The sequence below is a fragment of the Aegilops tauschii genome, chromosome 5 (assembly GCF_002575655.3).
Source record: "Aegilops tauschii subsp. strangulata cultivar AL8/78 chromosome 5, Aet v6.0, whole genome shotgun sequence".
Lineage (NCBI taxonomy): Eukaryota > Viridiplantae > Streptophyta > Magnoliopsida > Poales > Poaceae > Aegilops > Aegilops tauschii.
The window spans coordinates 414,365,742-414,379,904 of NC_053039.3; the positions used below are offsets into that span (position 1 = coordinate 414,365,742).

Consider the following 14,163-nt stretch of genomic DNA (forward strand, 5'->3'; position numbering starts at 1 on the left):
TAAATACATAGCAAGCAAGTGCATAACAGGACAACAGGCAGAGCTAGACGTATTCTAACGCGGTATGAGGTGATACCGGTGAAGGGGGAAAACATCCGGGAAAGTATCCCCGGTGTTTCACGTTTTCGGACAGATGAACCGAAGGTGAAATGTTGCAGGTTCACTATGCTAGGGACGCGTGGCGGACGAACTGACTGCGTATTCGGATTCGTCTCGTCGTTCTGAGCAACTTTCATGTAGAAAGTATTTTCATCCGAGTTACGGATTATTTTATATGATTTTCTAAAGATTTAATCATTTTCTGAATTTATTATTAATTCAAAATTAAACTTATTGCATCGGCATGACGTCATACCGACATCAGCAGTCAAACAACCACTTGACTGGTCAAACTGACGGCTCGGTCCCACCTGTCATACTCTGTGTGTTTAAACGAGGTTCATCTAAACTAAACAGAGGTTAAATTGGAAATGGGCACCACATGGTAGTGACTTACTAATTAATGAAATTAGGTTTATTTAGAAAATAGCTTAATTAGGCTAAATAATCAGAAGGGGCCCACACATCAGCTGCTGGGGCCAGCCCAGTCAGCAAGATTGACCGGTCAACCCGGTCAAGGCGGGGCCAGCAGGGGGCCACCGGTCAGCGACCCAGCGGGTGGCCCCGAGGCAGCCACGTCAGCGCGACCGGCGGTGAAGCTCCGGCGATGCGGATCGCGGCGGCGCGGCTCGGGACTTCGCCGGAAACGGGCTACGGGGCACCGTTTGGCCCGCGCTATAGCGCGTTCGAAAGCGGAGGCGAAGCCGCGTCGTTCTGGGGCTACGGCACGGTCGGAGCGGGGGTGCATCGACGGCGGCGACCTCAACGGCGGAGGTCGGAGGTCGGGCACGGGTGGAGCGGTGCTAGGGGGTACGGTGAGCGGCGCGGATCTGCTCTACGGGGCCCTTGGAGCCCCAGGAGCATGGGGTCGAGCTCGCTTTCGAGCTCAGGGGACCGAGGCCGCGACAGCGAGGCGAACTGCAACGGCGAGCTCTCGGACGCGGTGGCGGGGCTAGCTCGGGGGCGCGGGCGAGCGAACGGCAAGGGAGAGGAGAAGCGGAAGCTCACCACCGTTGCTGAGAAGGCCCGGGGAAGACGCGCGGCTTCCGGAGTTGTTGGCGAGGCGGCGGTGGTTCGAGGAGGAAGAAGAAGGCTGGGTCAACGAAGGAGGGGCTTTCGGCTCCTGCGTGCGGGCGTGGACGACGGAGTGGATGGCGGCGGTCCTCCTGGGCCTGTCAGCGTGGAGAGGGGAGGCTGGTGGCCGCGTCGACGGTGAGGCGCGGTGGCGGGCGTGAGCTCGGTTGCGAGCAGAGACGGCGAGGACAGGGGTGTGGCGTCAGCTGCGAGGTGGCTCCGCTTGCTCTAGCTGTTGTAGGTGAGGTGGATGGCTGCGGCGGGCCTTCTAGGCCCCTTGGCTGGCCATGGGGAGGCCGGCGGCCACGAGTCCGACCGGAGAGCGACCTTAGCGGGTTCGGTCGAGGTGGGGGGAGGGAGGATACGTGGGAGAGAGAGGAGGGGGAAAAATATCCCAGGGAGCTGACGAGGAGAGGGAGGAGTAACTCGGTCTTATCCCCACGGCGACGTGGGCCAGCTCGGGTGGCTAAGGCCCGGGGGGGTAGGGGGCCTTTCCTTTCTTTTGTTTTATTTCTATTATTATTATTTTCAGTTATGCAATTTTAGTCACTGTTTTGCATTAAGTAGAGCCTCCAAATGATTTTTGTTAGAAGAGCCACTTGGTACATAAATACTAGGCAATAGTTTAAGTTGGACCAAAAAGTTTCAAGCATTTGGGAGTGTTTAACTATTTTTGGGAAAAATTGAAAAGGAAAAAACAATTGTTGCTGGACCACTAAATAAATCTCGAGGGGCACTTTGGGAATCCAAAAAGAGGTTGGTCCCAATATGACATGTATCCAGGGATTATTTGCCACACTTTGAACATTTTAGTTTTCATGTTTGGCAATTTTTGAATTTCGACTTTGATTTGAATTTTAATTTCGAATCGATTTTGAACTAACACGAGATTAACAACAGTAACCGTAGTGACGTGGCATCATTAACGTGGGATTACTGTAGCCTAACTACCCGGGCGTCACAAGAAGTTACCATACGAGAGGACCGTGGAGGAATACGCGGAGATCTGTGAAGCCTATGTGAAGGACTTCTTTGAAACGCGAAGAGCTATGAAACATCCACCTCCGGAGGAGAAGATTGATCCCATAAAGTTTAACGCACTGTCGATGCTCTGAAGCGACCACCACCGTCTCCGCCGCAAACCAACTATGAGCGCATTATTGAAAGGACATATAAGGAAGCGGAGCGGTCGAGAAGTACTTGCAGTGATCGAAGGTCGACAGAAGGAAGAAGTGGGAAAAATGCCCCAGCTCGGCGAACAAGCGAACAAATCGTGGCCCTCACTCAAGGTGTCTCGCGATATCGTCGCTAATCATCCGGGGATGGTGCCCGGTACCAATCCTTCAGATTACATGCCCGACAATGCACATTTTGATACAATGGAGGTGGGCGAATTCAAATACCGGTACAGGAAGCCTCTCGTCAAACCTGGTCATCCTCGTCTAACAACGATGATGCGAAGATTCCATGAGTGGTACATGGACACCTGCAGCGAGTCTGGGAAGGATACTTTGACGCTGAGAGTTAAAGAGGAGCACGACCTCGTTGGAATTGATCCGTTGTCTGTTCCATTTGAGGAGTTCTTCCAGTCTTTCTATCAAAAGGCCCTCGATAAAATAATCGTCACTTACTACTTTCTGTAAGTACTACTTCTGTAATTAAGTCTCTATATATAGCTCAACTCTTTCATTGCATGTATATATAATTATCCTCACTATATTATGCAGATTGAAGCTCGTCGAATGTAGAAAAGCACAAATCTATGATATTGGGTTTATTAACACAAATCTCATAGATGAATGAACGGTTAAATATAGTGCCAAAGAAACCGAGGCCAACTTGCTACAATCGTTGCTTCAAAATTAAAACAAAGAGAAAATACTCTTTTCTTACAACTTCAAGTGAGCATTACTGTCTTGTGCATATTCGGTTTCCCTTATTACTCGAGGTTATAGTAATGTAATTGATGAGTTATGCATGCGTGCGCAGCTTCCACTTTATTCTTCTAGAGATTAAGCTTGAGCAGGGACTAGTAACCGTCTTAGAACGAGACGAAAAGATCCCGAGGAGTATGCGGCCATGACCAAAATGCTCGAGAAGTTCATTTGATCATTATCGCACCATATCGACAACTTTGTTCATTTCCTGATATCAAGTAATTGTTTTGTTTGTATCGTAGGGTTTCAAAAGAGTTCACCGCAAAAGCTCCGGGAGTACCGGGGGAGCTGCGATTTACACACCCAAAAGTAAGTACTACTAGCTAGCTAGTTCCGCGCATCTTCCGTTGATTCTAGCTACTTTCATCAATACCATTTATAATGCTTGATTATCAGTTTGATTGACCTTTATTTCTCGCAAAGTGCTTGTGGTAGGAACCCGGGAATGATTACTGTGGATACTACGTCTGCGAGTTTATCTACAACGCGACGGCCAAGAATAAGCGGGGCTACTCCAAAAGACAATTTGAAGTGCGTAAGCAATAATATTCACAATTTTATTTTATTACCATCATTTGTGTTGAGTTTCATTCATATATATGTATTGACCCCCTTCTTCAAATTAGATGTGGCAGATGTGGAATGAACTCCAACCACAAGATCGCATACGAGAAATTCAAGAGGAATTGGCAGGATTCTTTCTTGACCACGTCATAAATAAAGCCAGAGAATACCATGTGGAATTTGACATTAGATGTTAGGGAATTGTAGGAGATCTTATATTGTATATATGTAGGCAGTAGCGTCGGATAGATATACGAAAACTTGTTGTTCGACCAATCTCTCGGAGAAGGAGAGGTTGATCACTTCTCTCTGTATATGTTCATGACGATCTTGTGTACTTAATGGTTTCCTTCATTTGCTTAGTAGCTACTGTGTCGAGTCCTCTCTATACCTATAGTACGTAGCGTCGACCAAGCACTAAGATAAGAGAGGACACTTCTCTCTATTAGCTAGCTAACACAATATATGAAACCCTTAAATTAACCATACAAAACCTCCAAACCCCCTTAAAAAAACAAAAACAAAAACCCCAGCCCCTGAACTGCTGACGCGGACAAATGGGCCTCTGGAACCCGGACAAATGAGCCTTTTTCTACTAGTGTTTGTGTAATTGCAACCTATCTGGCCTATAAATTGCAGAAACTATGACAACCATTTTTAGTAGTAGTTCGCCATGCATAGTCTTTTGTGAACTAAATAAATTAATAATGCATATATTAAGACTATGAAGATCCACAAGAAAGACGGCACGACGTGGGAGAAACAGATGGCTTTTCAAAAGGCGAACTCACCTCCAGGTGACGAAAGCAAGGCTGACAGGTTGATGATAAACTCATGTGACCTCGATGCGATCTCGAGCGTGATTTCCTAGCGATCTACCATCTGTGGTTGACGGTGAGGTACTTGAGGCAGGGTTCATGAATGACCAACCCTGTAAAAGAAACTTACTGCTTAAATACCTACTCCTACCAAATATGGTGGAGATGTTTTAAGGCATTATTAATCTTGTCGGGCTTTCCATATCTTGTGCCTGATGTTTAGTATGTAATAGTTAGGCTAATTATTGTTAGGATTTTATGTTTTTCCATGTATCTCTACCTAATAATAAAGCACGTAGGGTTTTTGCCCGTCCGTCGCACCGTTTTGCAAAAAAGCTCTTGCATTTTCATGAAATCAACCCGCAGTCCGGATTTAAGTCACACCGAACCGTTATTTTATAGTTTTTCAAAAAGCCCCTAACTTTTTAGGTATTCCATCCGCGGATTATATTTAAGCCAAACAAATGCTTTTCTAAACCATCCATATCTTTTAAACCGGAACTCCGATTTAAACATGTTATATATGAAATTTCATTAGAAAAATATGTAGAATATGAATATAAGATTATTTTAACCTGTTAAGTATTTATAAATATTATTTTGGAAGATATTTAAGTCAAACAAATGGTTTTCTAAATTATACGTATCTTTTAAACCGTAACTCCGATTTTAACATGTTATATATGAAATTTGATTAGGAAAATGTGTGAAATCTGAATATGATGTTAATTTTACCTGTTAAATATATTTTAGATATTGTTTTGGAAGCAAACTTATAACTATAGCGCACGATCCATTTTTCTTTCGTACAGACGATGATCGGGTTGCAAATAAACACCCACTATAGTCATATAGGGAAAAGAAAACATCGAGAACTACACATGCATACCTCTGAATACATTGCATGGGAAAACAACAGATTTCTCATCGCGAGTGTGAGAAAAAGCGAGAGAGGGGGGGGGGGGGGGGGGGGGAGGGAGGAGAGAGAGAGACGTCTTAGGATTAACCACATTCAAACACGTTTTAGTTTGTGTGAACACTAAGGCCATCGCCGGCGAGGGTGAGAAGAAGGATAAGCGGCAACACAAATATGATGCATCGCTAAAATAAAGGAGATGGACCTATTGTGGTCTTGAATGATGGTTGTTCGGTTAAGAGTGTGTGTTGTGTTTTTTATCCCGTTGCAACGCACGGGCTCTTTTGCTAGTATATATCAATTTTGCACTACAATGGTGGGACGAAGGCTAATTATTGATAGTACGTAATACTCAGGCTACGAGGGTGGGAGGAAGGATATGATACTTCTGATTTTTTGGGTTTGTTTCCATATTATTGTTAGGATTCTTTTGGTTTGTTTCCATTTTATGACTTTTATGCTGGGAGGGTGGAACGAAGGGAACGGGTGGCGAACGAAACGATGGGGAGGGGTGGCGAGTGAACGAACGAACAACGTACGAACGCACCATCACAAGTTCACAACCGCAGACTCCTCCTTTAGGAGTAGAGATTTCTATGCAGAAATTTAGCGCTAAATAACTCTTAGCGACACTATTAGCTCGCGAAGGCACTCGAGCAGCGTATCATAGCGCAGCCCCTTTCCTGGCCACTACAGCGCCGATATTTCATGCTATCTCGCGCTATTTAAAACTTTGCTTTTAGTAGACGAGGCTTCAAAATAGTGTAACTGGCAGTAGGTAGGTGGATGGCGGAGTGTGACGTTTATTAGACCATGCTTCGAATTAGTGTAACAGGCAGTAGGTAGGTGGATGGCTGAGTGTGATGTGGTGGGCGATCCAGCTATGCTATCGGCATGCGACGTTGTTTAGAGGTAAGAGTGGGGTCTCTACCCTAGAAAGAGGGTTCCGGCTCGCTGTTTAGCCCATTCGATTTCTGTGGTTTCCAGTTTAGTGTAGGAAGACAGAGCAATGTGGCTGGAGTTTGATTTTCTGTCGGTATAGTTTGCCGTTGTTTTGTAGCCAGCGTGGTGCATTTTCTTTGGATCCACATCCATCCTTTTAGTGGCTATTCTTGTTAACTTGGTGGGTGCTTTTCTGCTTGATAGGTATGGCATTTCAGGCGCGTTGTTCTAGAGGCACTGGATGCTGATCTGTTGCTAGAAATGCATTTTGTGGACCAAATTGCTGAATCTAATCCAAAAAATTACCATGTCTGGTGAGTCCCATGCAATAAGCTTAATATTACATCAAGCGTTTGACAAGAAACTAATCTCCTATTTGGCGGCTGTGGAGTTCTGCATGAGTTACCACTTGCTTATATTTTTATCCATTCAGAATTCAAACTCACTCTTTTCTTTCTCTCTGGTGAAATTCCAACTAACCCTCCAGGGATATTTTCCCCTCAGGCATCACAAGAGATGGCTTGCTGAGAAAATAAGACCAGATGCTGTAAATAGTGAACATGACTTCACAAGGAAGATACTTGCTATGGATGCTAAAAACTACCATGCTTGGTCCCATAGGCAGGTATGCATTATCTCCTTTTGATGTTCAGTACAAGTTGGATGTTTGTATCCTTTAAGCTTGTCACTTCTCGGTTGGCTGCTGTACTAAGCAATTGTAGTACCAAGAGAATATTGGTTATAATAATGTAATTGATTTGCTATAATTGTTGCAGTGGGTTATTCAAGCATTGGGTGGATGGGAGAGTGAACTGCAGTACTGCAACCAGCTTCTTGAGGAAGATGTCTTCAATAACTCAGCTTGGAATCAGGTCATTTGCTTGTCCTTCTTTGGATGATTTCTTGTGTGTTTATGATATGCCATTTCACTTCAGATTCTTCACGGTCGGGAGAGTTTCATGGATCATCGTGCCTTAATTTCATAAAACATCCTTGCAATCTCCATTCTTGTTCTTGATTTATTAACTTTTTATTGATTTTGGTTTTACCTGGTAACCAACTTCTTCCTTGCGAGTGCCTTTTTCTACTGATGAGGAATTAGGCCAAATATTCAGAATTATACTTATTTTTTTTGTTGTTGCAACAGAGATACCTTGTGGTAACACGATCACCAATTCTTGGGGGCCTTGCGGCAATGCGCGACTCAGAAGTAGATTACACAGTTGAGGCCATTATGGTGAACCCTCAGAATGAAAGCCCCTGGAGATACCTCAGAGGTTTATATAAGGATGATAACAATTTGCTGGTGGCTGATAATCGCATTTCTGATGCTTGCCTCAAGGTCCTGAATAAGGATTGGACATGCGTATTTGCTTTGAGCTTCCTGCTTGATCTTCTTCGCATGGGTTTGCAGCCTTCGGATGAACTTAAAGGAACCATCGAAGCAATGGAGAACTCTGATCCTGAAACGGGACATGCTGATATTGCAGTAGCTGTCTGCTCAATCCTGCAGAAATGTGATCCCCTGCGGATAAACTACTGGTCATGGTACCAGACCACTCTTTCTTCTTAGACATCTGAAAATTCAGCTGAAGACAGTTTTAGCAGCATGATGTAAACTCAATCGAAGGGGTTGACGCAGTGTATGAAAAACCTTTCCTGTGATCTTGGTGCGGAGCAAAATTTGTACTGATTTTACTGGGAAAAATCAATCAATGACAGCATGCCCAACAATGTCTTGTGTGAATATGTTACTGCCTGATATTCACATGTTAGCAGAATGAGAATAACCAATCAAACTCCCACGAGCAGATTGTTACAGTAACGGCCACTGGTGGTGTGAAAATCCTGAAATCTGCTTCAGTCACTTTGCCTTGTTTACAGTTGAGTCTGTTGTTGTGATCTGTACCTAATGCATGTACACAATCATCAAATTATTAGTTTTTGTACCAATGAGTATTCGATGAAATCATCCTGTATTTCCTCCTTCCAAAATACTCCCTCTGTTTCCAAATATAAGTCTTTTTAGAGATTCCAACAAGTGACTACATATGGAGCAAAATGAGTGAATCTATATTCTAAAATATGTCTACATACATCCGTATGTTGTAGTCCATTTGAAATGTTTAAAAAGACTTACATTTAGGAACGGAGGGAGTACGAGTCATATATACTGTATTAGTTTTGTCTTAATTAGAACTTACATCAACACCTACAATACCCAATCAGTGTCAGTAGATGCACCTGTTTTTGTAGTGTATTTATTTGGTATTGCAAGTGCTGATATTTTTCTTTTTTTTTGCCGAACTTTTATGTTTGACTTAAAGACAAACTAATACGACTTATATTTGGGACGGCAGAATCATGCTCTGCACATGTTTTCAGTCATGTGCTCACACATTATTATCAGTTTATATTTTGTTTCCCTATGTTTTAGACACATTTATGTGAACTTGTTTGGGTGGTGGGTTCCATTTTCCCAAGTTCATAGCACCTTTTTGGGATTTTTTTTGTTAATTTAATGACGGATTTTTCCTTGTCTCACTAGGTTTTCTGGCTCTTAACATTAACTACAACATATACTTCCTCCTTTTCTTTTTACTATGCATACTAGATTTCTCTAAAGTCAAATTCGTAAAGTACGTCCAAATTTAAATTAAAAAATATCAGGATTTACAACATCAAATAAATATAATATGAACATATAGGAAGGAACATATATTCCATGATGGATTTGATTATATTAATTTTGTATTGCAAATGTTAATTTTTTTAATATAATTTTGACCCAACTTTGAAGAGTTCAACTTTAGACAGCGGTGTAAAAAGAAAAGAAATAGAGGGAGTATTGTAATGGTGCTGTCTCCAAAGCTGTTCTTGCACCCTCATGGGAGGCTGCCACAGTGCTACTGCTCTTCTCGAAGTGAAGCACATCATCACCTTTGCTTATTGTGGGACCTTGTAGCAGTTTTTGTCGAGAAATGAGTTGTTTGGATTAAGGAGCTAGGTGATTTTAGTTTCTCCTGGTAGCTTTTTGGAGCCTTCGGTTTCCCTTTAAATTTGATCAGAGATTATATTTCCAATTGTGATTCATGTGAACATACTTTTGTTTTCTTAATCAAATAATACTAGGGGATGTGCATATCATGAGATCCCCTAAACCATTCCTCTCTGCATATATTCTAGGACGAGACTTGCCTGCGCCCCACGCGTGCGCCCATCTGTGCTCCCGCGTACGTGGCTTCATTTGATTGGAACAAAATAAGGTACGGGCCCACCCCGTTAAAATCAGGGATGGATGATTAGATTTGGAAGGAAAAAGGAAAAAAACAGCCGTAGGATGAAGTGGGAGCACGAATGGGAGGATGGGGAGGGAGCAGGCAAGCCGGATCCTATATTCTAAGCTGGCACCAATAAAAGATTCCTAACCAAGGCAACGGAAAAACAGAAAGAAAAAGAGAATTAACACATGACTTTCTTATGCTTCCAACAAACAAACGCGCTTTCCCTTTGTAAAAAGAAACAAACAAACGCGTCCCCCCCCCCCCAAAATAAAAATTGCCCCAACTTACCCTAGCTTGTCCCTTTCCTCATCTCCATCGTCATTTCCCTCTCATCCTCCACCAACTCTCCATCTCCAATGACATTTCTTCTCCTATCCTCGGTCTCCTCCCAGCGCTCGACATCCCAGTAACACCCCTGGTCATCCCACAACCTTGCCTTTGCGCATAACACTTCTAAACCTACCCTTTGATCCTTCAACTTAGTGTGTTAGGGTTTGAATCTTGGCATCCATAACCATAGCCGCCACCAATATGTCGGGCCATCTCTGCACCCGACAATCCTTCTATCAGTACTTGGCGTCTCTCCACGTGGCCGATCCCGATTACAGTTGGCTGGAGCCATACCAAGAGTTTGAGGTATGGGGGCGTTCTCGGTTTGGCACGGCAACATCTGTACTAATTTTACTAGTAATATCGATCAAATTGTAGTACCTTTTTGGATGGTTGATTTATTTTTGTTAATTGAATGTTTCCATTCTTGTTTGTCTTATGAGGCTTTCCACATGTGTTTACCTGACTAGTGAACTACATCATATATTGTACTTTTTTCAAATTCATCCCTACCACCATCATTGAAGCCCCACCACAACTCTTCTTGAAGTGTAAGGACATTATATATCTTTCATTGTTGTGTTACCTTATAGCAGTTTGATTGAGCGTCGGGTAGTTTTGGATTAAGATGGAGCTATGTGATTCTATTTCTTCGTAGGGTTTTGAAGCCTTTGATTTCTCGAGATTCTATTTTCAGTTATGATTCACATGGCCATAAGTCAGTTCTTTTATTAAATAATGTCAAGGGATGTGTATCTCTTGGGATCTCCTCCACAATCCCTCCCTGTGGTAGTTACTCTCATGTCTCATATACTACCACTAGGTGGTAGTTACCATCATGTCTTATATACTAGCATGTGGTAGTATATATATAGCTTTATCATTTTATGTATATTCATATACTATATTTAAGATTTTTTAAAGTGAGTTAAATGAATAAAATGCATGTGAGTCCAGGATTTTAGTATAATTTTGAAAATACATTTGTATTGGTATGTATAAAACAATATAATAAAAACTATTACATTACTACCATGTGTAGTCTTTCCCGCAACCACACCTTAGTACACATCTAACCCTCTACCACCAGTCAAAAAACATCTAACTCTACTCTTGGATCCATCAACTCACTATGTTAGGTTCTAGATATTTGGGGATCCACAACCATACATGTCTTCAATCTAACAAGTCATATATAGTTTCTACATCCCATGTAAAAGGTCTTAGAATCTCTCGTACAATCTATCCTGACTATAGTAGCTAGGAACCATAGCAAGAGTTGAAGTTATAGCGGCGTGTTCTCGATTTGGTAGTGAACTCTTAGATTTGTTTAGTCTTGCCATTTCCATCTTGTTTCTTTGGAGTTGTGCTCCTAGATTTAGCAGTCCAAAGATTGGTTGTGTATGTAGTGGCTAAAGTTGATGGTTCTCTATTCTGACCTTTTATTTCCATATGGTATTTGTTATTCTTGTTTGCTCGAGTTCCAATGGTAAATGATAAAATTGCTGCATTCTTATAATTCTTGTGAATACATAAAAAAAATACATGTCAGTAGATTTATAGACGTTTTCACACAACGTATATGTCGTGGCCATTCGGTGTCTTCATACTTTGCCATTGTCCATATGATTTCTATTGATAATTATTTCGTATAAACACATGCAAGTACATACCAGTATCCGCTTAATGGTAAGAAAAAACTGTGAGTGGCACAATAAGTTTAGCAAAAACTAGAGTGGCATGCAGATGTGAATATTGTTCCAAGTTTCAAGCTTCTTATTTACATTCCTCTAAGTGTGGTGGGAAATTTGTTAGCATGTTCCCCACAATATACGGCGATTCGAAGGAGTTTACTGTACATATAAGTAATTTGTGGTTCTGCGAGCTAAACTACCTATCTTGTGTTTTTTACCTTATATAATAAGGATGGCATCATGTGACAAAAACTTTCATCTCATTTTTTATGTGCGAGAGTTTTGTGAAGAGGCCCACTTGGACTGCAGAAGTCCTATAGGGACTTTATAATCGAGATCCAAGATTTTTTAAATCCTTTTCTGTTTGACCATTTCTTTGAATCAAATTAATGAGTACGTGATGCCATTTCTTATGAATTCAAGAGGCATTACTGTTCCAACATATTCAAAGCACATATTCTGACTGTAGTTTGGTAGTCTGGAGCAGGATTTCTCGCAATATTCGGAAGAAAACCTCCTCGATGACTGCTCGTCAGAAGAAATCTAACAACATTGTGGCTTCTCCTAAAGTTGGGATTAACACTCGCGGCAGAATGTCAAACGTGAATGATATGGCTTCCTTGGAAACAAATCACACTACAGTTCCAAGAGGTATCTTTCTTACTATCATGTTGCAACTATGAAGATAATTCTAATGAAAATATTGCATATAAATTAATCTTTTGTCACATATGATGAAATACCAGGACATTGTGTGACACCTACCTTCGAAATAACCGTGCAGTCAGACGAGGGGCTTAATCTTTCTGTGGGTCTAAATTCCACTCCATCAGAGTACACTAAAATATATTCACAACAACTTGGGGATGTTTCTAGAGAGGCTCAACTTGAAGCTCCAATAGAAAATGCAGAGGTAGAAGAAATGGCTGTGGAAGACAATATAGGTTGTGGTGACATGTTACCACCAGTTCCTAGAGGGGCAGAATTTAAAGCCCAGGTAGAAAATGAAGAGAGGGAAGAAGTTTTGATGGAAGAAGAAATAGGTTGTGCTGACAAGTTGATAGTTACTGGAGGGACCCAACTTACCCTTAGCAGGGACAAACATGAATCCCCTGTGAAAACTGGACTAGTGGCTCAAGAAGTAGTAATGGAAGAAGATATAGGTTGTGACGAGAATTTGCCAGGTTCAAATCAAGTGTTGATCTCACATGCCAATCAAGATGCTGGCTTTACAAATCATTCCCCTGACCAGGTCTTGAACCACACAAGCTCTACGCTACCATCTATTGGTTCGGTAATTTCATTGAACCATTTATAGTACTATTTTTTCATTTGATTCTACTATATACTTTACTTCCTTTCATCGAAGAAATATCATCTTGGGTACTTTTTTAATCCATTTTTGATACTGCTGCAACAGTGCATGTTTCTTTCCACGAAACTAAACATTTACTTATTACTCCCTCTGAATGAAAAAAATAGCGCGCTACAGAAAATAGCGTGGCCCCTGAAAATATGCTATTAGCGTGCTATAGCACGCTATAGCGTGCTATTAGCGAGGCATTGCACATTGATTTATTTAGCAAGACAATTTTCTATATGCTATAGCGTGCTATTAGCAGCGTTATAGCGCGCTATTTTTTTCAGTGCCTCTGATCCAAAATAAGTGTAACTTTAATTCAAACCCGCTGACACTTATTATGAATCGGAGGGAGTACTAATAAAATGAAAAAGTTTAGCCTTTCATTGTTTCTTTCCTTCTTTGAGTCCGATAGTATTGCGGATTGCTTACTAGGTGTTGTTGTTGTTTGATCACTCTTATCTTTTGTTGTGAGTTTCAAATTGTTTTCATTTTTCTTGTTTAACAAGTAGGTCTCGGTCAGCAAAAGAGTGTATCATCCTGCCATTAGAAAAAAAACAGAAACGAGACATGATTTTGGTAGGAATTAATCATCTTCATGATATATAGACAGTAAACGGTAAAAGAACGCGTGTGTGCTTGTGCCTCGCTTCCACGCGCTCGCACAACACTGGCCATCTTTGTCCAATAGTCCACTTTCCACTTTCTTCCATTCCCTTCACAAGTGAGCGCGTTCCCTTGACCCTAACCCACCTAGCTAGTTACCCAACCGCCGCAGCGAGCCCCCAGAACCCTAGCTAGGTATTGGCGATCAAGGCGTAATCATTTAACCCCCGGACATGGCGAAGATGGTAACGGAGATGAAGGGAGTGACTCCATGGGCACAGGAGCAACCCGACACGGCCACAGAGAAGCAACTCATCGTCGTGCAGGAGGTGAGTGGATCATGCATACACGTACTTCTTTTTTGGTTGGATAGTTGGTAGATCTGATCGTGGTTTACGCAGACACTCATATTGCTTGGCTTTGGCTGCTCTAGCGGATAGGTGGGACGGAGTTAATTCTTGTTGTTGGGCTGCGCTAGTCAATCTAAATCTGATCGTGGTAGGGGATAGATCTGATATGAATCAGACATAGAAATGCTT

The 14,163-nt window shown here is 42.1% G+C and overlaps 1 protein-coding gene across 1 annotated transcript; it reads left to right on the plus strand.

Moving 5' to 3' along the window:
- The first annotated feature begins 7,130 nt into the window (after positions 1-7,130).
- LOC141022108 (protein farnesyltransferase/geranylgeranyltransferase type-1 subunit alpha-like) lies at positions 7,131-8,084 on the plus strand. The gene is made up of 2 exons (XM_073497976.1): positions 7,131-7,222; positions 7,498-8,084. The coding sequence occupies exon 2, from the start codon at positions 7,546-7,548 to the stop codon at positions 7,921-7,923; it is 378 nt and encodes a 125-aa protein (XP_073354077.1). The 5' UTR covers positions 7,131-7,222; positions 7,498-7,545; the 3' UTR covers positions 7,924-8,084.
- The last annotated feature ends 6,079 nt before the right edge of the window (positions 8,085-14,163 follow it).